The sequence below is a fragment of the Cantharellus anzutake genome, assembly GCF_015039405.1.
Source record: "Cantharellus anzutake strain C23 chromosome Unknown EI90scaffold_2, whole genome shotgun sequence".
Lineage (NCBI taxonomy): Eukaryota > Fungi > Basidiomycota > Agaricomycetes > Cantharellales > Hydnaceae > Cantharellus > Cantharellus anzutake.
The window spans coordinates 84464-107646 of NW_024066952.1; the positions used below are offsets into that span (position 1 = coordinate 84464).

The window sequence follows — 23183 nt, forward strand, 5'->3', positions numbered from 1 at the left end:
CGAGTACAAAATATCTAGTGAGGTTGTCTTTACGGGATAAGATAAAATATTGTGGGCAGTTGTGTCCAACAACGTCCACAGAAAAAAGGGGGGTTGTTTAAGTGGTGCTCGGGACATCAACGCATTAGGTACTTGTCGAGACGCTTCCTAATGGCATTGTCAGGACCTATTCCAGATATCTTGAGCGACTTGGAGAGTGTCATTGCCTTTTCACGTGCGCTGACACCCTCGGGACTGTGCGGAGGAACAAGAATAAGCTCTCCAACGATACGGTTCAGACGATCCTTGGATGAGTCTGTCGATATGGAAGGCGATGGGGGAACGCTACTCCAAAGCAAGGACGCGCTGCTGGAGCGGGATAATGTTGGTGCTTGGAGCGTGGAACTAGCGGGAGTAGATGGGGATGGCCCGGGGGAAATATCGTCACTCGCGTCATCATCTTCAGCGCCGTTATCCGTCTTTACCGTCACTCTGCCTTTCCCTTTCGTGTTCTTTCGTTTTGTCCTCCTTTTGGCAAACCTAGGTGTTAGGTGACTCGGTACACTGGGTCTGGACTGAGTGGAGCGTGGAACGTTCAATGTGAGGCCTTTGAGTTGAGCAACTACCTCATCAGAGTGACTGGGTGAAGGTTGGCTGAAGGCGTAATCTAGAACCGATCCTGTCGTCGTCGTCGGTGGTGTCTCAACGGGTGTTTTGCTTGAAATCAAAAGGGGCTCAATGACCTCCAATCGCCAGCAACGATGAGCAAGAGAGGCGATAGGGATTATCTTGTCCGAGGAACTATGTGCCTCCGCGCAGGACTCTGCGAACCTCTTCTGTTCAGGGGATCCGCCACTGAAGCCCCAATGCTTCAGAACTTCCTCTTTTTGTCTTCCAGTAACTCGATTTCCTTCTTCTTCTTTAAATCCATCCTTTTCTCGGATTTAAGCACAATTTCCTGAAGCGATATCCAACCCATCCCTTCCTCGGTGGCTCGAGAGATGAAGTGTCGATTCAGGTAGGCGAACTGGCGGTTTATGATAGCGACGCCACGGAAAAACGGGAATAGCCTCGAGATAATAATCGAGTAGTTCGGAGTCGTCGTTCGGTATTTTGGAACGAATTTCCTTCGCGACATCTTGGAAATACTCTTCAAGGTGCACATAGAGCTCGAATCCCACCATTGATTTAACTCGTTCAGCACGCTCAGCACCCAAGCTCTTGGACACTTGAGATGGCGACGGCAAAGCAAGTTCTCCGGCTGAGGAAACGAAATCAACGGAGGCAGGTGGAAATGCAAAGCCGAAGTGGGACATCAGTGAATTTGAGTTAGCAGACCGGAGCGTATTTTCGATACGGCTGGTGGTAGCAAAATTATATATCATGGTGTAAACGCCCATGTAGTAGTTTACGTCTAGAGCAGGGGCCTCGCCATTCTCTGAAGGAGAACGCATGACATGATCCAGAGCCGGGACTATGTACGCCCAGAGAGCTGGGAAGCTGATCACCCCGCTTCCCGAAGCTACAGGAATCGAGTCTGGGGCAGACATCCCTATTTCTTTGTGCCCCGGCTGGCTCGTTGATTAAAGTCGATTCAGGTGCACGATGAACCAAATTTTCGTGATTATTCTCAGGAAACGGATATTGCCGTTTGGCGATATGTATACATATCCATATTCATCGTCCCGGCGCTAAGCTTATGTACATGGCTTCGAATCAGAAATTTAAGAGATATAATAAATACCAATTGGGACGTCGTATGGGTGGGTTGAAATCGCCGAAGTAGAAGCTGAGGCAGAGGAAGGGGACGCATTTTCCATAGACTGGAGTATCAGTGTTTGTAATTGGACCCATGAAAGATTTGAGGATGCTGGAACGAGGCTTCTATTAGGCCATTGACCATTTCCATATCTAGAATGGAATGAACCTCAGCGGATGGAATTCTTGACGCTAATGCTTAACGTACTGATTTTGTCTCCCATGTCCGAGATGAATTTCATCTTTATGGTGGTGTCTGATAGAACCGTTCCGATGACTTCGACGTACGTGTCTGGTAGTTTTGTATCCTACGCGCAACACCAGGAAAGTAAGTATTGCACAGGAATCATTTTGCATTAACTCACCCGGATAAGCTTGACCTCGACTTCACCAAGGTCAGTTGCCTGTACCCTCAGAAGTTCGTCTTGATGCTGTCATGCCACCATTGAGAAGGCGACCTTACGGCTACTTGGGCAATGACTAACTTTGATAACTCTTCCGGGAAGTCGCACGGTCTTCCCTAAGAACTTCCCCATCATCGCACTATTGATCCGTGGCTCATAACCCTCCATTCGAATACCCTAGTATATGATAGGTACCCAAATAGCAGACTTGGTGGTGTTACCAGCAGAGACGCGCAGGAAGGACGCGTTAAATTAAATTCCCCGCCACATCACGTGTTACACAAGCTTCATCATGAGTCGCGAAACGAAGGATCACAATCTGGTCACCCAATATCTGCACTCTCGAGCAAGGGAAATCCTTAAATGTTTGCCCGATGTGCTTCCGAGCGATAAAGTGGATCCAGGAAGCTTCAGCAGCTGCTGTTGGGTTTCCGTCCTGAAGAAATCTCTTTTGAAGTGATTCAAAATGTTGCCATTATCTCGATCGGCCCTTCGTTTGACCCTTCAATAGGAGTAGAAATTGCTCAGAAGCTGGCTTGGGTTTCTTTCTCGGAACCTGCGCGTGTGAAGGAGATCGAGTCTGAGATTATCTCGGCCTTTAACCATTTGTTCCAAGGATCCTTGAATGCCACTACAGATGCAGCGTACAAAACCGCGTTTTGCCTTTACGCACTTCTTTCGGCCGTCCCATCGCGCATTATAGATGTTTTTGCGCAGAACACAGAACTTGTCACGTCTTTGGCACGCTGTTACGATGCACCGTTGCTATCGAGCTCACCCAATGACACATATGCCATAAACGCGAAGGTATTAATCCTGGATTGTCTACATATCGTCTTCACGCATCACCTCAACAAAAGATCCAATATTTCCATGGGCTATCTCTTCGCGCTTCTCCATGCCGTGTTAGATCTCCCCTCCACTCCCAGTACATCTTCCAAATTTATTCCCTTCTTCAATAGACCTATGCTGGGAGATTACGAAGCCGTATGGAATTTGTCGGATGAAATATCTCAACGTGCCACTGAAAGCTCGTTAACACGTGGTGTTGAGTACGTGGTGTCAGCTCTTCGAATGAGAAAAGGGAACATGGTAGGCACTGCCGGCACTGGCACCCCGCTGAGCGCACTTGCTCAGCAGCCAAGGTTGCGGACATCGGCTACACTGCCGGCCGCACGGAGTGACGTAAAGGGAAGGGCAGAATATCAACTTTCAATGTCGACGAGTCAGCCGTATATCAAGTGCTGGATATACTTCCTGACGAAAGCATTGTTTTCGTCAGGAAATGCCTTGCGCATCCAGCGTTTTATGGCCCAGATGGTGCTGAGAAGCTGGTTGGGATACTTCTTGAGGGATCCGAACTGCCTGACGGATTGGACAAATTCAGGCACTCCCAGGACGGGAGTTAGGAACATCGTTCAGAACTTCGGAAAGCGTCCCGACCGTGAGGGAAGAAGCCTCTCTACTTGGTTCTCGCAAAAATATTTTTGACAGCGTGCCTATGGACTTTTCCCGGCTTAGGATCGGAAAACAGTGAGTTTCAAGCGATTTTCTTGCTTTCCACATCTATTCTTCCCCTTTTATGAGTCCAGACGTCCCGATATTGGAGCTTCCATTGAAGATTCCCAAGCGTCATCGAGGGAGAAGTACGATTTGAAGGCAGCCATCCTTCGTCGTGCCCGTGAGCAGATTGAGGCTGAGTTAGAAGAGGCGGGTGCCCAACCCAGCCCCAGAAGCAGGGGCGCACTGTTGCCTTTGAAGAAGAACTGAGCGACGGTGAGAGTGAGACGGGAGCGACGAACATCCGTCGGTCACGTTTGACTGTCGCGGATGGGGATGGGTCCGAGGAGGGTACGGATGGTGAGACAGATGGACCTAGCGCCGCGCCTACAGTTCGTGATTTTTTCTTGGCACAACAACGACTAACTGATATGGGGCCCCCACAAAGCCCGCAGAGAGGATAGAGACTATTTTGGAGTTAGCATACACAAAGGATCCAAAAGTCTTTGACCGAAATAGTGAGACACGGCGATCCAAGGAACGAGCAGGCCTCAAAGCCGAGACGGGTTCGTGCACCTTGCATTCATTGACCCCTTCACTAACACCTGTACGCCCAACAGGCTGGAGTGATGAGCAACTAGAAGGGTGGCGAATAATGCTCGAACGTAATGTAGGTCCTGTTTAACTGAATGTAGGAAAGAATGATGTGTGCAAGCTGACCTTTGTTTGATAGCCTCGCCAAAAGGAGAAGATGCTGGAACGGCACGAATTTTCCGGCAACATTTCATTGCCAGTGACGGAAACGGATTTGGGAGGGTCGGCATCCGGTTTGAATGCAAGCATGAATCGAGGGAGTGGACGGAGAGGCACCGGGAGGAGACATGATGGGGGACGCCAATTGGACGGGAATACGGTACGAGATCGGGCAAGGAAGGATCGAGCGGGAAACCAGCAGCGAAGGCGAGGGCACGACAGGAAGATGGCACGCACCGTTCCATCCGTAGGATGAGCACCGGGTTCAACACGAGACCTAAATCACGGCTCCGATAGAATTTATTCACAGCGCTCAGGCTCTAAATTATGTTATACTTGATCGCAGCAGTGTCAGTCTGTATGTGATCATCAGGCCGGAGGCCTTGTTTGTTGGTGGACTGCGATGTACGCAATTAGCTTGGCCAGGCTGGCCTCACTGGCCTTATTGTACTCCAGTAACTGAACTAAAATCTAGGCTACCTGTGGACAAACTTCTGGGTAGCGGAAATTATGCAATAATGTAGAACACATCTACCAGTGCAAGTTGACATCAGTTGTGCAAAACAAACTCCTAAGTCAGTAATTTACGGGCAACCAAGTTGATGAAGAGAATTAAGTCAATGAGTGCTTGGCCATTTTGAGATTCAAAAGCAGCTGAGATGCCCAGGTACATAGGGAAAAATTAGGCGGTAGGGAGAAAACGTAAGCAGCATCAACACACAGCTAATCCCGTCTTTAATAGACAGTACTGTGCAGACTTCAGAACCTCATTTTAGAGATCTACATTTTTCTCGTTAACCGGTTCACTACCAATTTTCCATCCCTAACAGCGTAGCGGACTTACACGCGCGGTGCATATCTCACGTTTCGTAAGCACGCCGTGTGTGGCAAGCTAGCAAGGCACGCCAGCCTATAGTGACCCAATCCTGACGCACCCTGATAACGGAATTATTCCAGGAGACTGGCATGGCTTGGTGATGTATCTCCCTAATTTTTCTTCAATGACCACACCATTGTTACAGAAATCTTCAGCTAGTCTGCTCTTCAGAGCTACTTTCGAACCCCGCGTATCGAAAGGTTCCAGATATCATTGACGCCGGGAGCAAGTAACTTGATCATTATCGTTGATCCAGAGGACTGTGCACTCCAACAATGAGCGACCTGTTTTAAAATAATCTGATGAGGCAAATTGCATAAGACCGTAAACAAGCCAACCATGTAGTAACTTCGGAACATATCAGAGAATATTTCTGTGCTGAGTCGTGGAGAAGTATCCGAAACTTGGCCCACAAAGATCAGCCAGTCGACGATACCTCAGAACTGAGCACGTCCTCTCGAGCCAGGTCAATACCCTCTTTCTTTGCAAGCCTCCCCACACTAGTCATGCTCCCGACAACCAATACGTCCTTCTCGTCTGGGCCTCCACTTTCGCTAAGGTCTTCTTCGGGGTTCGCTTCTTCGATCATACCACCTTGTTCTCTAATGAGAGTATAAGCACGATCAGTCACCCGCAAATTTTGACCCCAGCTAAGGCCCTTGATGATCATCTTATCGTGGGCTTCGTGCTGAGTTCGCCTAGTTGACCGAGAAAGGAAAGCGGATATCGTTGAAAGTGGCCAGGAGGGCGGTACGTTTGTTAGCACCTAAGACAATGTGGGCCGGTGTTTAGTCCTGAACGGAAACGGATGTGAAGAGCATTACATCGAGGACGTCAAGATTCACGGCTTGTGAGTTGAGTAAGTCAGCTGTCTCCTTTGAGATCATGTCCCTAGATGAGCAAGGGAAGGCGAGTATGCAGGCATGAACAGAATGACCCAGTTGTGGTTCGTCAAGTAACTTACCTCCCGCCTCTCGTGTAAATTTCCATAAGTATCCGCAGCAGTGCTTTCGTCCGTGCTGCTTGACTAGCCACCCTCGAGCCATCCTTACTATTCTCGCTTCTAGCAGGGAGAAGCTCTGCCCAAGCAAGCAAGCCCTCGCCCCTTCCAATATCGAGCCCGACCTTTCTCGGGATGACAATACCTTCGAGGACGCAGTAAGTCTCTGCCGACACGAAATCTTTCAGGGAGACAAGATGAGAAAGAGCAGAACGGTCATTCCCCATCTGATGATCGAATGAGTTGAGGCACTAGCAGTCCACATCCCGTTCACTGACCTTTCCATCTAAAATAGCCCTTTCAATCGCCAACAAGTCTCTCAACTTGGCGTTATCGTTTATTCCTTTCTGGATAATCCTCACATCATACGCTCCGGAGCCCTGCAGAAACAGCACAAGCTTGATCCTGGTTGTCTTCGCTGTAGAGAATGAGGATGGAGGTGTAGGAGGTGGGGGAACATCCACAGACGCGAGATAGAGTAAGAACGGAGGTCGCGGGCTCGCCAATTCAGCATAATCGTTTGCTGCAAAGGAGAAATGAGAAGGTATCTACAATGAGACGGTTCGTGGTCACTTACTGAGAATCTTGAACGCTCCCACCACGCTCTCGTCGTGGAAAGCGGACACAACGCCGGCCAGGTATTTAGCAGCCAGCTCAGTGTGGAAATCAGAGTCCTGGTCAGATGCCCATCGCCGCACGGCAGCGAGTCAGCGCTAGAGGCGTAAGGAAGGAACGGTGGACGGACCTGAATACCTCTGTTAAGCACCAGGTATTCCAAGTACTGTTCTGCAAGCAAGGGATTCGCTGCTCGGAATGTGCGTAGGATAGCATGCTCGTCAAGCTTCAGAGCTCTTTTCGTTCTTTGTGGTTGGGACGTAAGTAGCTACGGGTGACGCGTTAAATGGGTGGCCACTGATGCGGTCAACACAACATACGGAGAAAGCAGCTAAAGGATCGTGTTTTGCCAGCCACGTACTCCACTCGCTGATAAGCGAAAGATCTGTTGTAATTGTCAGCAGCTGAACAATTTCTCCTCTTGGATTATAAACAGAAGGGTCATTCCATTCTCCAGAGGCAAGGCTACGGCACCAAGGTTGGATCAAAACCGTAGACAACCAGAAGTAACACTTACTGCGCCCAAACCTGCAGCAACTTGCGCTCATTCCTCGCTTTCTTGTAGAAGTCGAGCAGGATGGCAATAAGACCATAGTGAATTAGAATTGGCTCGATCTCGTCAATGACAAGATTATCGAAAGAAGTCTCAATGAGCTCATTAAGTTCTGCTGAGGACAAGCCCATGGGGACGTTGGTCGCAATAAGTTTGAAGAGGACGGTATCGACGATCTGCAGAAGCACTTAAAACGGGCAAAAATTTAGAATTGACAAAACAACTTACTCGGTCCAACTTTTTTTCATCTTCACTTGTCTGTGAGCTGCCTCTGACAAACCTTTCACTGATTCTTTCCTCTCTAAACCGCCTCAGATAGCGCAGTAGCATCACTCGCGCACTGTCATTGAGAACTGCATCCAGCTCGCTTGTTGAGGGAGCACTCCGCACTGAAGGTTTGATGGGGGAATAATTCTTGACTAAATTGTTCATAACTGATCGTCAGTCAGCGCCTACGATGCCAACCAAAAGGAGGCAAAACTAACTTATATCCTCAATGGTTTGAAACGGACTCAGCTGTTCGGCAACACCTCTAAATATAAGAACATTGTCTGTGGGCCCAATCATCGTGCCCCGATGTCCGGAAATAGACGTATCAGTATTCGGGGATCAAGGGATGATTTGAGAAAATGATCTGCAGCGTCATCGAAGAGAGTCGCAGAAATGCACTTCAGAGCCAAGCGAGCGTACATGTATGCAACGTCTGTGGCCTTGAAAGAACGCGTCACTGTTGGTCTCCCATAATGAAGCTAGGATTCGCTTCCTTACCAGCTCTGAACCACCGACGAGCCCATCGAGACAACTTCTCACAAGCTTCTCGTAATCATCAATCCTTGACTCCTCAAGCAAAGCCTCCGCTCTTGAAAACAGAGTCGAAGGAACTGCAGCCATCAAATTATCTCTTCCAAAAACCAAGCACCTCGACTCTAGGGCGACAGTTGCCTTCAATACTTCTCTGGTCTCAGGAGTGGAAAGCGTTCGAAGAGGGTTTTTTGGCAGTGGCGAGGCTGCCGGGAGCAAAGCAAAAGGTACCTTCTGGAGCAAGATGGCACGATCACTGTACGGGATGAATAGAGAGCATGGCGATATGGAAGAAAGTTGCGAAGAATGCAGTGGTGGAGGGAGGATGCGAACGACAGTGAGGGTTTCGAGAGAATGGATGTGTATGGAACGGTTGGGAAGCAACGCGTAGAGGAAGGGTGAATCAACACCTGTGAACATTCTCGTTTAGTTAACTATCGAAATTGCAGGCTTAGGAATAAACCCACATATCGACAATGGGTAAGCTGGCCATTCGACTGGTGGCTTGGTTGGATTGCCTCCACCATCCAGGAATAGTCCTGTTGTTGTATCGCCGGTTAACATACAGAAAATAAATTCCCCCGGCGAAACAACCTCAATCAGCGGAGACATTCCCTGCGTTTGAGAAACTTTATCATAGGACGCATGCTGAAGATCGACAATTGCGTAGTGCTCCGAGTCAGCGATACAAACAAAGAGATCTGAGCGCTTCAAGGCCGTGTGGCTCCCTAACGGGAGCTCCTTAATTGGATGGCAAAAAATAAGGCATAATTCATGTCTAAACTTGAACCCTATGACATACCCTACCTGGTACAATTCGATCCCTCGCCAGGTTAAAGGAATTCAGGGATTTTTCGCGCAGAACGCTCAATGCTATAAATTCTTGATGCGCATTCCTTCCAGTGGTAGCGTTCCATGACGAGCTCGACTTCTGGGGAGGTTGTTGGTTCCGACGTGTGTCTGACTGATCGAGAGAAAAGGAGACAATGCCCCGCAACGGGCCCATATGCGGCAACAGTTCCAAAGACGGAAACGAATAGAAGAGTAATGTGCCACCTAATATATACCGGCGATTAGATGATTTAGTGGTATAAAGCAAATGATGTGGCATACTGGTCTGGACAAGGAGTTTCCCAATAAATGGAACTATCTCGATAGCTTCAACAGCCTTTTTAGTTGGAACTAGATGCCGAGACGCTAGCATATATGCATCACCCTGGAAAGTCAATACAAAAGTTATCCCGTAGAGGATAGTGCCCTCGCGTGTGCGCTCTCACAGTGCTAGGGCCATCATTGCGTAGGACATATCGCAATAGCGAGCCATCTCCACACCCGACGAAAACTTCCCTCCCTAGTGGTACATAACAGCCACACAGGATCGTGAATATACATCTACTAAGTCCTGGCTAAGAACCGACTCACCAAAGCCCTTGGCACAACGAATGTCGCTCGTATTCTGCCTTGATTGTGATGAGTTTTTCGGGGAGTCAGAGACTACGGACAATCCGACTTAGTCAGCAGGGAGGAAAATGAACAACATCAGCGCGTCCTAAACTCCCCCACATATCAAGGAGCAAACCTTGTTCATCCTCCGAAGATACGTTGGAAATGAGAACCTGCAATCGCTCTGGAGGATACGCATCTGTCGTCATACTAGCGCTTTCAGTAAGATGTGACGCTTCAGGTTAGGATGCCACAGCTACGTCGGTGGTATCCTGAACGGAGGGAGACAGCCAGGATGGGCAGGCGCTTATTTTTTGAGTGATTTAATTCGATTGGTCTGACTGGTGGAAATGCACGTGATCCATGATCTTAGCGCCCCGAGGTAGAAGCTGGTAACCTGCCTGGTTGATGTCCAACTATAGCTTGGAATGGGGTTTTGTAGGTGTCTCGCCAGCGCCGATTACTGGGACTATGTTGGTTTATTACACCCTATGACACAACGGGAATGACCTTCTCAACGGGACGTGGGATTCCGGGTCTTTTCGCCAGCAGAAAATGCACTTTAAACAAAAAGAAACCTGGCGTCCTGCCTATTGTGCTGGAGCATCCATGAAGGAACATTGGTTGGTTGTGTCTTTCCCGTATCCTTCAATAGGGGGATTCACGAAGGCAAATCTGGAGCAAAACTAAGGCACAACTTGAACGCAACTCCATCACGTGTGGGTGCAGTTATGCCTCAATAGTTTTTGAAGTTGAGGATTAGTTTGGAACCAGTTACGGGGCGTTCACGAAGATCCATATCTTAGGCTCAACTAATATTTCTTTAACACCGTCTACCCTTGACTTATGTAAGAACTGCACAGTTGATGTCGACTCACAAACAACCGACGCTGAAGCATGCTCACAGTATCCAAAATTCCTACTATCAGCACCACCATCGCTTAATCCTGTCCCAAACCTATCCTGCCATGATATGTAATCAAAACCGTACAGTCCTCACCTGACTTTCTGTCACTGGGCAGCGGAGTTAAGAAATTTCTAAAGGCCGAGTTGGGAATGAGTTTTGATCCAGTTGGGCCGTGTGAGTCTCAACTCGCAACTCGACACAACTGGCTGTTTTGTTGTAGTTTTGTTCAGTTGCGTTTGAGTTGAGGAACTCAAGTTGAGTCGAGTTGTGCATAGTTGTGTCTTCGTGAACCCCCTAATGTGTTAGTGGCTGTGACGGTTCCACACCCTGCCCAGTGGCGAGTCTATTCCAGGTAACCTGCCTATGTACCTAGCGAGTACCTAGTATTCGGTCACTAAACACCTGCCTCGATTTAAAGTAAGCGGATATTATACGCCACCCGGTACGTTGGCGCTCAACCCAACAGCACTCAACTGCTCAGTTATGAGGAAACAGCCCACAGACGTCTTGCCACCAGAAATCCTGTCAATAATATTCCTGGAGGGACTACCTAGTTATACGCATAGGTTTAAGGTGGATAGGCACAGGCGAAGCATCTCCCAAGTATGTCGATCATGGAGAGCGTTTTGCATCGATACCCCGCTCCTTTGGCGTGCGCTCTATATCTCCCACAAAAACATCTCCACCGGAGATGACTGGGAGAGGCTCAAGCTTCTCATCGAGAGAGCGAGGACGGTACCCTTAGATCTCAGCATCTATTTTTACGACCTCAATAACCCTTCCATCAATCAAGCGACTCTTTCACGACTAACCGGCTATTTAACCCCACTTCTCCCTCGCGTCCGCAATCTTCACTACACTTCCATCCACATGGGCGCCATCCTTGCATTCTTCCCTCTTCCCCGCTCAATGCCGTTCTTGAGAAAGCTTCGACTAATCCTGGCACCGTGGCCAATGGGCCATAAGTTCATTACTTTATGGAGACACGATTCCTCGTTTCCGCTGCTCGAATCTCTTAGCGTTGAGGGACCAAGTTTCGAAACAATCAATTCCACGTTGGATGGCATCCCTCGCGGTCAGGTTAGACATTTCAATGTCAACCATATTTTCTGCGCACGCGAGCGCATCGGATACATCTCACAATCCAGGCACCTAGACTCGTTGGGATGGCACCCTCTCCACCTGGAGGAAGCGCGGCTACAGAATAGTCCAGATGATCTGCCCCGATTCTGTTCTAACACGCTTCATTCCCTCATTGTCAATGGATCCATTCACGTCTTGCTCAGATTACTCGACACCACCCATTCGATCCGTCATTTGGAACTGTCTCCAGGTGGCGTTGAATGCATCGATGCGGCCAAAAGTACAGATTTCATTCATTTAAGAACGATCTCACTGCGAAGTTCCCCTCTCACACAAGAGATCAGTCTCTATGCATTCATATCCACTCATCCCACCATCTTTGCAATCGAGCTCAATGCGAGGGACTATTACAAACTCCTCCCTCTGCTGTTTTCGGGCCGAAATCGCAAGGCTCACAACGTTAGCTTTATCCGGGTTGTTGCAACCAGTGATTGGGATTTATGTGATGTACCCGAGGCAGTAATGAGGGACTGGCTGGAATCCCCTTGGACTTCTCGACTTGAGTGGAACTACCTCGACTTTACCCGCCGAGATGGTGCAGAATGGCCTAATGGTCATGAACGCATCCAAGCACTTGCGAACAGTTTCCCGGAGCAATTCAGATGGATTGAAGAGGATGAAGCAGTACCATTCGACAAGATAGCGAGTCTAGGGCCAGACGGTTGGCCAAGCTGCGAGGAAGCTGTGCAACGGATTTGAACGTATGGATGGTTGGTATGGATCAATGTACGCAAGGGTGGGCTTAGTTCAGAGACTTAGGGAGAGAGGCTCTCGAGCAACAGCATATTTAGTAGATGCAATCTCATTGTCACGCTCACTTTTCTATCGAACCGACAAACATCTACTTTCCACGATGCCATTGAACAAGCGACAACATGACAGCTTAGTACAAAGTCACAATGCTCCCAGTTCCAGCGTACGGATTGTCCTGAATAACGTCAAGTTCGAACGATCAATAACCTCTCTTTTCCCACCACCCGAACCCAGGTGAGAAACGAAACGAAATAAGGACTCACCGCATACGTAATGTTGATCGGCGGCCCAATCGTCTCCTTCGTCACACTCAAATTCATCCCAGGGCGAATATAAGTATGCCCAAACCGGTTCGATTTAACTGGTGCAACGAACGGAATCCATGCGCTGGGATTGAACGGACCGGGGCACATCCCTGTCAAGTTCGTGAGAGGGACTGGGTTAGGCGGGGGTACATTTTTAACATTGGCTTGTTTGGCGACGAAGCTATTCCATTGTAGGATGAGAAAGGGATGATGCATGACTACCAGTAAACGGAAGAAGGGATCCATTGTGGGGAGAGAAGGAATACGTACTCAAAGACGTTGGCCAGTGAGAGATTTGTATCTCCACGTCCAAGCTAGGGGCGCCATGATGTCAGAGTTGAGAATGTATGACTGCTGTTTGTAGACGAACATTACCGAGTTGCCAATTCGCCTCGACTGTCGAGAGAAGGGAATAATGCGTGTAGAAGGTATCGTCGCTGATGATAAACGTTAGATGGGGCGAACGAACGGACAGTGCTCAATCCATCACTGACACTGTACCCTTCAGATGCATCGGAACGGCTGATCCGAGAAGGATGGTAACGATTCGATTCTGAACGGTGTAACTCTGTCCCCAAGATGGTGATGGCGCTCCTCAAGGAAATCCGAATTTCGCACTTACATGATTCTCATCAAATGTAAGAACAATAAGGGTCCCATCCGCCCCATGTCCACTATTGAAATTCTTGTTTTTCAAGAGCGGAACCAACCAATACTTCAACCATTCGCCCGCAAAATCGATTGTCGTATCATGGCCATCATTCACCATATTGGGTGTAATGAGAACCCACTGTGGTAATGCGCCAGCACTGACATCCGCTGCGAAATCGTTGAAGTTACGAATGCGACGCGCGCGGGAAGTCTTGTTTGAGATGGCGTCATGGATGATGAGGGGGTTGTGTTTGCGGACATAGTAGCCGTAACTGCCAGAGCCGGTACTGAACTGATGGTGGTTGATGGATAAACGTGTGCGGGACGGTCAAGCACATACTTGTAGTTCTTGGAGGCGTGGTTAAGAAGGTAAGCATCCGTAGGCATGTTCTCCTGGTACGTGGCCATGAAACTTTCTTATTCTCAAGGAGATCAACGATGGTGGAAATGTTGGAAGGAACATGATAGATCTAGTATGGTGGCCCCGTCTCAACAAAGGCCGATGCTTGAATGTAATTGACATACATTGTCATCAGCCAGGCCATAGAAGTCACCCGAGATGGACGCGATATAATTAGGCTCCGAAGGACTAACAGGAGCCATTCAATGCAACAAAGAAAATACATGAGGGGATATGTCACGTACTGCGTCAAGGCGAGGTAAGAAGAGAGGAGGATACCCTCCTTAGCAAGGGTTCGGAAAATGGGAGTAGTGGCCGCGATGTTATAGTCAGCTGTTTAGGAGTAAATGCTAAGCCTTGAGAATGGTTCAAGGACACACTGTTTTCAAGCCAAATCTGAATAATGCGTCCGAAGGCTTTCCCTTTGACAAAATGCCCGTTTTTCAAAGTTCCATCTGATCCAGACGCAAATTGAATGGCGAGGAATAACTGGGAGACAGGGGTGATAACACACTATTTGGTCCAACGTAGTTGGGAGAGAAGCAAGTCGGGCATGGAGCTGGGGGTACCCAAGGGATGGCCGAGGATGCAATGACGGTGCTGGGTAGGGCTACAAGGAGTACCAGTGGAATGAGCATGGCCAACATTGCGAACCCGGTGGTGCAACAGTAGGTCAAGTAGGGGAAGCAAATCACTTTATAGGAGGTGTGAAGAAATGATCGGTGCCGTCAATGGAATCCTGAATCGCGGGCATGCAGGACGTGGAGCGGCACTAGACGCAATTTGAATTTAGAATCCAGCCGAAGTCAACCTGCTAATTCTAGTTCCATGTTTCCCACAGTAGATCAAGACGCTAAGTGCTAGCAAGATAAAAATTGTCCTCCTTCGCGGTCATGCGGTACCTAATCATCGCGAATGTTGGATGGACAGGTCAGGTCATAATGGCTCCCAGCGCTCGCAGCGTCAAGGCTGCGCGCCACGTTGTGGTGTTAAATAATGTTAACCGTCACCGCTTTACAACGCTTCTAGCTTTATTGTTCACATCATTCTTCCTTGCCACGGTTATTAGCCTTTGGGTGCTTCCACAGCATCTGCCATAAATATAGTACAGACTACCTAGGATACTACTTCCCTCTGTTCGATGCCCGAGTTGTCCCACCAAAACCGGCAAGCTGTGACAACAACCGCATGATTCAGACGTTACGCTCTTGGCGCAGCCTGAAATGTCCAGAATAAACTCAAAACACGGCACCGACATCCGGCACTGCCGTTCATGAGTACATATTATTATCCCCATTTCTGATGCATCCGTATGTAGCAGATTCGAATGGCAACGAGCGGTCACAGCATTATAATCCAGCGCTTCTGCACCGCAAAGTTCCCAGCGTCAACCGAAAGGCGCTTGTGAATCGATCCACTGGCGAGCTGTTCGAGCACGGTATGTCGAACAAGGGCATCTCACTTGCATTATTTTTGGGTGTCCTGGCTCTCAGAGCTTGCGCTTGCGCTGGTGAACACAGCAACGAACATTTTCATGCCAAGAGGTCCTTTCCGGGCGCGACACAAACTACCGCCTGGCCTAGCGCCCCTCTCGTCTGGGGAGACGTGAACTTCCTTCATACAACGGACTCGCACGGTCAGTCATCATCTGAATTTGCCCCACTCATTTTGATATCACTGATGGCTTGACGGTCATCAGGATGGCTCCTTGGTTCGTTCAATCACTTTCTGCCTCTAGCTTCAGTTTCTTATGTTCCCAAGGTCATACAAAGGCGTCTTACCCCGAGCCTAATTACTCAGGGGATTTCGGCGATTTCAAGTCCTTTGTAACACATATGAAGCAAGAAGCTCTTAAGCGTGGTGTAGATCTCCTTCTTGTAGATTCTGGTTTGTTTCTTGTGAGGATTTTAATCAATTCTATGACGGCTGATTTCATTTTAGGGGATATCCATGATGGTTCTGCGTTGTCAGACGGTGGTCCGCCAGGCTCGATAGATGGAACAGAGGTCTGATCGTGACAGGAACGCAAATTCCGATAATGATTGGCTAATTTTTGCGTCCCCAGACCAATAAGCTTATTGAGCAACTTCCTTACGATATCCTCGCAATTGGGAATCATGAACTTTATGTGTATAATGTTACGTTCGACATGTACAAGTATTTTGCGCCGAAACAGGATGGAAAATACCTCTCATCGAACGTCAACATTACAGTCAATGATGGTAACGGTAAGATCATCAGCACGCCAGTTGGAAGTAAGTGTTCATGAGCCTTCTGTCAACTCTCGAATGCTAATTACAAGGTTCGTGCTAGGTCGCTACCGGAAATTCAAGACACTCTTGTGAGCACATTCTGTAAGAGAAGAACACAGAAGCTCACCAAACTCATTCAGCGGACGTAAGGTTACTGCCTTGGCATACTGTTCAACTTCAACGCGAATGCAGTAAATACGACCGTGCAGACTGTTCAGAACATGGTGAAGGAGCCGTGGTTCGCCGCTGCCATTACGGAGGAGCCTGACTTCTTCCTGTTGGTTGGGTGCGTCCATATTCGGATGGAGGTCAGCACGGCAACATTGACACCATTATTCAATCAGGCACATGCCAATTGCTCGAGATAACTGGCCCGTCGTCTTTAATGCCATTCGCGCTGTTCACCCTTTGACACCGATTTTCATCTTTGGAGGCCACAGTCATATTCGAGATTGCAATCAGCTCGATCCACGATCCATGTCCCTCGAATCCGGGCGTTACATGGAGACGGTTGGTTGGATGTCAGCGCAGCTTCCTCCGAAGCACCTCATCACTAACACCACAACCCTGAATGTGACTCGACGATATCTCGATGCCAACAGAAACACCTACATGTATCACACGAAAAAGAAACAATTTGACACGGCCGGCGGCTTGATCTTGTCGGAAGAGATCGTCCATTTGGCTAAGAAGTACAACATTAGTTACCAGTTCGGAACTGCTCCGCAGGATTACTACCTCAGCCGCGCGGCTTATCCGTCCAACGCATCAGTGTTGACATTGCTTGTGAACGAGGTATAGCCCAAACAGCCCTTACGCACCTGGGTGCTCATTTGCTTTCCCAAAGGTCATGCCAGTCGGTCTAGCCATTGCCAATCCGGCTCGAGCTTCAGTCCCTAACATTGCCGTCACCAATGCCGGCTCACAACGCTTTGACATCTATTCAGGCCCATTCACCCGCAACGATGAATTCGTCGTTTCGCCCTTCAACAACGGGTTCCTTTACGTCACTGTTCCCTTCAGTGTCGGAAGAAGGGTTCTTGGCGTACTGAATAATCAAGGAGCACCGGGAAAACGTGGCAATAATTTAGAAACCGAGACAGAGGAAGAATATGCTCGAGGTTACGTTGAGGGACGATTTAATGCATGGATAAGGAACATGTGGGCAGCCGCTCCGGCCGATTTGAAGCGCGTCCAGAATGCGAATTTGACGTTGGGTTACATGACCAATGATGTAAGCTCGGTTGCTTTCATCGGGATTTCTTGGCCAAATACCTCACCCTTGACCCAACTCAGAGTTGCCCAGGCGTCGGCGATGACACCCTTCACTCGCCAATGCCGCACTATAGTTCTCCAGCTTATATTGGCTCTCCCACTCCTACCGGCCTTACCGACTCGGACCCTATGGATGTCATTTTCCCGGACTTCTTCGAAGCGCAAATTCTTCTTGTCATTAACAGCTTGCAAAACACAAAGAACTACACAGCAGCAGACATTTCTACGTATGGGAATGTCTACACGAATACTATTTATGGGATCTTTGCAGAGGCGAAGTGGAAGTAATTCGGTACAACGAATTCTGCGATCGTTCGGTTCTGCTGATTCAAGTAGGGTTAGCTATTGATAGTTAGCCATCGTACTTTATCTATGAATGTGGCGACGACCACTCTTGTAATTGTTGCCAGAAATACTTGTCAAATTGATTCCGGTCGGAAGGATCCGAGCCGCTCTTCCTATCCTTTTGAAGGTTGATCAACTCAAAGCTTGTCTCCTTTCACGGTCCTGCGAACACATATGGAAGAGGAAAACGTGAAGGTGGAGGATACTAGGGACGTCCGAAAGGATGATAGGGGATCACCTCGTGACAGTGAGTCGATTTGTAGTAATTTATTTTTGAGTCCCAAATTACTGAACTTCCGTGTTCCGAACTAGGGAGAGACCCCAGGAGAAACACTAATGATCACTATGAACCTGACGATCGTAGAGACGTAAGTTCTGCACTCCTCGTGTTTACCATGCCAAGCGCTTACTTTTTTTGTTGGCGCTTCACACGCTAAACAGCGGCGCTCCAAGAGAGACAGATCTCGCTCTCGCTCTAGGTCCCGTGGTCGCTATCGTTCATCCTCGCCTCGGTCTCGTCATCGGCGCCACAGTCGAAGCCGCTCTCGCTCCAGTCATCGCTCTCGTTCCCGCTCTCGCGACCGCTATCGCAGCCGGCGTGACCGCGACCGTTACCGTGGTCGTGACCGAGACCGTAATCGCGATTTAGGCCAAGACCGCGATCGCATTCCTCGCAGCCTTGGAGGCCCGGTGAATGCGCCCCACGAAGAAGCAGTCGAGTTCGCGAAGATTAGCAAGAGGGAAAATCGTGTTTATGTCGGAAATCTCAGTTACGACGTCAAGTATGGTGATTTGATTGAGTTTATGAGGGGAGGTGGGTGGCGTTACGTGGAAAATCTTTTGTCGCTGCGATGTTGTTATTCCTGGTGGTTGGGGAGCTTGAATGGAAGTATTGAGCTTATCAGAGGCGTATGGGCATGTTGTGGCTGAAAGGGCGGGCGGGCGGGCAGTCTTTTAGCGGGCGCACCAAGCTTCACACTAGGCCTCATGCTTGATCAAGTTCCCCAGACCCATTCCTCCATTTTTGTTCATATATCCATTTTGCTGGTCCTGGGCCGATGGAAGGGACGGAATGTTGATGAGTGGTTCTTTTGGGTTGTAGCTGGAGAAGTCCTGTTTGCCGAGGTCCTTGTTACCCCTTCAGGTGTCTCGAAGGGCTGCGGGTAAGCAGAAAAAAATTCTTCTCCTGCGTGGTCATGCCGTGATAACATGTATTTGTTTATAGGATTGTTGAGTTTTCCACTACAGAGGAAGTACAAAGAGCGATAAAGGAACTTGGGGAACAATTGCTTCTTGGCCGGCCTGTGTTTATTCGTGAGGTGTGTATAATCGATCATCCTTCTCATCACGAAACTTAGTTACGTGCGCGTAGGATCGTGAGAATGAGTCTAGGTTTGGTGCAACACCTGTTCCCGGCAAGATGGGAGCGGCGCTTGCTCACGGAGGTGCCCCATATGGTTCAAACGCTTTTGGTGGTCCACGCCCACTCCCCAACGTAGCCAACCCTGGGAATCAGCTTTATGTCGGTAATGTACGCATGGGCTCATCATTACTCCGCGCTTGAATGAGCGACTGAATTTTCATAACTAGCTTCCATACCAGGCGGGATGGCAAGATTTGAAAGACTTATTCCGCTCTGCGGGGAACATCGTCCGAGCTGACATCAATATTGGACCAGATGGCCGGGCAAAAGGTTCTGGGACCGTCATTTACGAAAGCGTGAAGGACGCACAAGCAGCCATTGGTGTGTATTACAGCTGAAGCCTCGGAGATGCATCTGAGTCTGGCCTTTGGATAGAAATGTATCATGGATATGAATGGTATGGTCGTGCTCTTGAAGTGCGCGAAGTAAGCAATCTCTTTCTGTGGCATTTCTTCATTTTGATGGCACACTGCTGCAGGACCGCTATGCTGGTTTGACAGGACCCAGTGTCTATCGAGGTCGTGGTTTCCCACCCCGTGGTTTAGGTCGTGGTTATATGGGCGGTCGTGGCTTTAGTAGGGGCGGTTTCTCCCGAGGTGGCATGGGTGGTGGGGTCGGACGACAGTTTAGCAACGACATCTACGCCGACTACAATGGCCCCAATGCGAGTAACTACAACCATGTGGGCATCCCGACAGGCCCCCATGGCTACAATGCGGCTCCCTACGGTGGTGGGTTCCCAGGTGGAGAGCCCAACAACCAGATCATGGTTCGAAACGTGAGTGTAGATTCAATTGGCAAATCCACGTAGATACTAATGTATTACGCCTCCAGTTACCGTGGTCTACTGCGAATGAAGACCTGGTCGAGCTTTTTGAGACTACTGGCGTTGTTGAGCAAGCTGAAATTTTATTTGACGGCACTAGGTCAAAGGGCTCTGGAGTGGTTCAGTTCGCTTCAGTGGAAGAAGCTGAGACGGCCATTGCCAAATTCTCTGGGTATCAATACGGCGGGAGATCCCTCGGTACGCGCGTCTCACTCATTCCATGGGCATGGGTTAACTAACGCCAACTGCCTTCAGATGTTCGTTTCAATGACCGAACTCACTTGTTCGCCCCCACCGCCGCCAGGGGTACTCATATGCAAGGATAAAATCTCCGCTCGCGTTCCCAAAAAGATCACTTTTCCCGTTGATTGCTTGTTACCCCTTTCACTTTGCTGTGTCTGCGACCCAAACCGCCATTTCTATTTGTGCAAAGCGACGGCTCACGTCAAATAATGTAAATTTTCACTTCTTGACGATACTCGCGCAGAGCGATCATGGACCGAGGGGACGGATGACATTATCATTAAATTCTGGAGTATAGTATGAGGGGAATTACGCGAACAAGGGGACACAGTAGTATGGAGCAACAAAGTTATGGCAAAAAAGCAGTCACAGCATTTAAGCAACAGGGCGAATAATTATCAAGACAAAATTAATCATGAATCCTAATTGCAGGAACATGCATCAACACAAATTAAAAGCGAGACACACCAAATTTCAACACATGTCAATGACGCAATGGTTTTTAGGATCCAGTGGCTGCTACAGCCCTTGCAGGATCGTTTCGATCGTGATTGGGCATCTATGCGAACGCAGAGAAACGTCAAAGGACAAGACAGCGCAGAAAATGCTAAAATGACGCACAACTCCGTTTTGCTTGTAGAAATGGGAATGCGTCGGTTGAGAGACGACATCGTCCAAGTACGAATTCCCGTCAGCATCAGGGGATGAAAGGGCTTCAAGTTCTAAGGCCGTCGATTAGTAACCAAAGATTTTCCCTCAATAGGAGGGGAGTTGCGCCTACCTGCTTGTAAATCCTCTTCGTCTATCTCATCTGGAACGGCATAGCTTCGCTTCGTTGACTCCTCCCTTGCACTCCCACGGACATCTTTCCTTCCCTCAGGAAAATGCTAAATATACCGATAGTCGAAATGTATGAATCAGTCTCTAATGGGGGACAAGCACTTGTCCCTGACGCACATCGACTTTGGTGACTTCCGCCTACACAAAAGGGTACGATACAAGGTTTGCTACAACTAAATTTCGAGCAAAAATGAAAAGCAACGCACCCTTTGCTGGCTTGCCTTTAGGTCCCCACTTGGGACATTATCGACGATAAGCGTGGCACTCTGCATATCGAAACCCCTTGACGTTATGAAGGATGAACGGTTCTTGTACCTATTCACAATCGAGTCAGTGATTATGAGTATGCGAGGAGAAGGGTTATATAGGAGGGTGAGTGATGTAGAAGTGTGAAAATGTTGATTTCACTCCGGCGGCGAATAGGAGGAACAGAGGCTGTACCACAAAATTTCCTTTCGTCTCCGCGCGTATCACCGACTGATGATCCGAGAGCTGTCGAGCGGCCGGCGACGTGTCAGAGGCGACGGGCGAGAGAAGGGCACAGGATGCACACAGTGACGGCAGGACAGCTGATGTCCTCAATATGGTAGAAGGAGTTAGGAGGGCTGAAAGGGCTGACCTTTGCCCGTTAGTATTCAAATGGTTCTTCAAAAAAAAAACAGCTAGGCCTCTGATTTGGCTTCACAGGCCCTCTGTTCGAAATAATTTGGATCGGGTGGTGTCCACAAGGAGGCAAGTCACCAATGGGAAAGGATTTGCTACGTAGGAAAGGGGATCATTGAATACCCCCCATTCGGGTTTGTCATAGAAGTCGATAAGCCGGTGTGTGGAAACATGGTGAAATGATGGGCTGGGTTACCCACGAGATAAGACTGGACTCAGTTTCCTTGCGGTCAGTGTTTGATGAAGTACTGTGGCAGCGGAGGGTGAAGCTCGTAGAGAGAAGTGGGGAGCAGGAGGAAAGTCCCCGTCGATTGTTGTCCTTTGATCCTATAAAGGCTCGTCTGTGAATGAAGTTTAAAACACGTGCGCAACAATTATGATTCAAATGGGTAGCGGAGTTGTCCGAATTTATTGTTAATTGTTATATTGTGTGTGTGTGCCAAACTCTTTCGATCTCCATGGAGTTCCCGCAAACACATCCAGAAAACACTTCAAAAATAGAGATTGTGAGTAGTTGGTTTCCTCTTTTGTCAGGTGCAAGCTGAGGGGTTTTCAGCTTCCCGGGGCACAGCCTGATCTGTCGGCAGCCACTTATGTCCTCCACCATGAAACACATACGCTTGGGAATGCCCTGCGGTGGATTTTGACAAAAAAGTGAGCTATTTTTAACGAATTAATTCTAGACTTCATTTGAGGCCTTTGTTTTAGTCCGAAAGTTGAGTTTTGCGGGTACAGGTTGGATGGGCTCTCGCGAGCTCATTGCACCATACTTACCATTTCCATCATTCATCCAGTGTGCCGCATCCCTCAGAGCCAAAAATACACCTACGCATACAGATGTATGGTGCGCCCTGGTTTCATTATGTCTATATTGAAGCCTTTCATGGAGTTCTCAACCTACTCAGATAACCTTTCATCACTCGACGCCCTTATAGAGGCTCTGGACAATCTCGATAAACTTTGCGAAGCCATAGGCGAGGCATATGAACAAAGCCTGGCTTCAAACGATTACGAAAAATTTAAGGAGAGATTATAAGAGTGACACCCTAGAGTAAGCCACTCTGACTATGACAACGCAGGCGACCCCTTATCTTTTCATTGAGGTTTCCAATAGCGTCCGTTATTCTGGGCATCCGCCGTGCCCCTTGCTAGGTCCAGCCCTCTTCTGTACGCAATATTCATCGCATGACGCCTCTTCACTGATCACCCGCGACGCTCATGCACTTGTTTCTTTAGTTCCCCATTCATACTTCTCGATCGGTACGTCGGTTTTATCTTTTCTTTTTATTCGCGTCCGCCGGCCTCTGCCTTCTTTCTTTTATGCGCGCCCGCTGAGCGTTTCGGCCTCCGTGCCTTCTCATCTGCACCTGTAGTACGCTCCGGCTTCTCAGTCACTACCTCTTGCGTGCGCTGCACGCTTTCGATCCACAGCTTCTCTCTCTCTCTTGCGTCCGCGCACGCTGGAGTTTATTTC

At 48.8% G+C, this 23183-nt stretch overlaps 10 protein-coding genes across 10 annotated transcripts; 5 read left to right on the forward strand and 5 right to left on the reverse strand.

The window, feature by feature from the left end:
* Positions 1-116: 116 nt before the first annotated feature.
* EI90DRAFT_3149706 (uncharacterized protein) lies at positions 117-1529 on the reverse strand (the record flags this gene model as incomplete). Its single annotated transcript, XM_039065607.1, has 2 exons — positions 117-911; positions 1008-1529. The coding sequence occupies 2 exons, from the start codon at positions 1527-1529 to the stop codon at positions 117-119; spliced, it is 1317 nt and encodes a 438-aa protein (XP_038923023.1).
* A 73-nt stretch (positions 1530-1602) lies between these two features.
* EI90DRAFT_3149707 (replication factor A protein 3) lies at positions 1603-2404 on the reverse strand. Its single transcript, XM_039065608.1, has 4 exons — positions 2223-2404; positions 2103-2168; positions 1946-2045; positions 1603-1890 (listed from the first exon to the last, which is right to left on the reverse strand). Exons 1-4 carry the CDS (start codon positions 2307-2309, stop codon positions 1811-1813), a joined length of 333 nt encoding a protein of 110 aa, XP_038923024.1. The 5' UTR covers positions 2310-2404; the 3' UTR covers positions 1603-1810.
* Positions 2405-2433: 29 nt separating this feature from the next.
* On the forward strand, positions 2434-4650 carry EI90DRAFT_3149708 (uncharacterized protein; the record flags this gene model as incomplete). Its single annotated transcript, XM_039065609.1, has 8 exons — positions 2434-2506; positions 2599-3461; positions 3529-3674; positions 3734-3822; positions 3903-4033; positions 4090-4207; positions 4262-4311; positions 4375-4650. The coding sequence occupies 8 exons, from the start codon at positions 2434-2436 to the stop codon at positions 4648-4650; spliced, it is 1746 nt and encodes a 581-aa protein (XP_038923025.1).
* A 1039-nt stretch (positions 4651-5689) lies between these two features.
* EI90DRAFT_3115166 (uncharacterized protein) lies at positions 5690-9892 on the reverse strand (the record flags this gene model as incomplete). Its single annotated transcript, XM_039062749.1, has 18 exons — positions 5690-6037; positions 6096-6162; positions 6236-6498; positions 6550-6794; positions 6849-6945; positions 7017-7154; positions 7207-7351; positions 7404-7615; positions 7668-7873; positions 7925-7990; positions 8032-8149; positions 8208-8650; positions 8708-8981; positions 9043-9296; positions 9354-9456; positions 9518-9591; positions 9663-9749; positions 9820-9892. 18 exons carry the CDS (start codon positions 9890-9892, stop codon positions 5690-5692), a joined length of 3213 nt encoding a protein of 1070 aa, XP_038923026.1.
* A 1181-nt stretch (positions 9893-11073) lies between these two features.
* EI90DRAFT_3115167 (uncharacterized protein) lies at positions 11074-12432 on the forward strand (the record flags this gene model as incomplete). The annotated part of the gene is made up of 1 exon (XM_039062750.1): positions 11074-12432. One exon carries the CDS (start codon positions 11074-11076, stop codon positions 12430-12432), a length of 1359 nt encoding a protein of 452 aa, XP_038923027.1.
* Positions 12433-12498: 66 nt separating this feature from the next.
* EI90DRAFT_3029493 (phosphoesterase family-domain-containing protein) lies at positions 12499-13887 on the reverse strand. Its single transcript, XM_039058133.1, has 7 exons — positions 13783-13887; positions 13414-13729; positions 13286-13359; positions 13162-13228; positions 13062-13105; positions 12750-12972; positions 12499-12661 (listed from the first exon to the last, which is right to left on the reverse strand). The coding sequence occupies exons 1-7, from the start codon at positions 13827-13829 to the stop codon at positions 12617-12619; spliced, it is 816 nt and encodes a 271-aa protein (XP_038923028.1). The 5' UTR covers positions 13830-13887; the 3' UTR covers positions 12499-12616.
* A 1395-nt stretch (positions 13888-15282) lies between these two features.
* EI90DRAFT_3143367 (Metallo-dependent phosphatase-like protein) lies at positions 15283-17657 on the forward strand (the record flags this gene model as incomplete). Its single annotated transcript, XM_039065013.1, has 10 exons — positions 15283-15478; positions 15604-15729; positions 15784-15848; positions 15908-16097; positions 16156-16183; positions 16235-16263; positions 16287-16380; positions 16439-16889; positions 16942-17328; positions 17391-17657. 10 exons carry the CDS (start codon positions 15283-15285, stop codon positions 17655-17657), a joined length of 1833 nt encoding a protein of 610 aa, XP_038923029.1.
* A 747-nt stretch (positions 17658-18404) lies between these two features.
* On the forward strand, positions 18405-20348 carry EI90DRAFT_3029500 (uncharacterized protein). Its single transcript, XM_039058134.1, has 9 exons — positions 18405-18528; positions 18817-18877; positions 18940-19033; positions 19087-19245; positions 19305-19458; positions 19513-19562; positions 19616-19915; positions 19972-20161; positions 20219-20348. The coding sequence occupies exons 1-9, from the start codon at positions 18519-18521 to the stop codon at positions 20287-20289; spliced, it is 1089 nt and encodes a 362-aa protein (XP_038923030.1). The 5' UTR covers positions 18405-18518; the 3' UTR covers positions 20290-20348.
* A 360-nt stretch (positions 20349-20708) lies between these two features.
* EI90DRAFT_3011112 (uncharacterized protein) lies at positions 20709-21318 on the reverse strand (the record flags this gene model as incomplete). Its single annotated transcript, XM_039056439.1, has 5 exons — positions 20709-20765; positions 20828-20928; positions 20988-21093; positions 21164-21184; positions 21253-21318. The coding sequence occupies 5 exons, from the start codon at positions 21316-21318 to the stop codon at positions 20709-20711; spliced, it is 351 nt and encodes a 116-aa protein (XP_038923031.1).
* Positions 21319-22167: 849 nt separating this feature from the next.
* EI90DRAFT_3143369 (DNA-directed RNA polymerase) lies at positions 22168-22745 on the forward strand (the record flags this gene model as incomplete). The annotated part of the gene is made up of 5 exons (XM_039065014.1): positions 22168-22215; positions 22266-22363; positions 22418-22444; positions 22504-22553; positions 22615-22745. The coding sequence occupies 5 exons, from the start codon at positions 22168-22170 to the stop codon at positions 22743-22745; spliced, it is 354 nt and encodes a 117-aa protein (XP_038923032.1).
* Between the last annotated feature and the right edge of the window lie 438 nt (positions 22746-23183).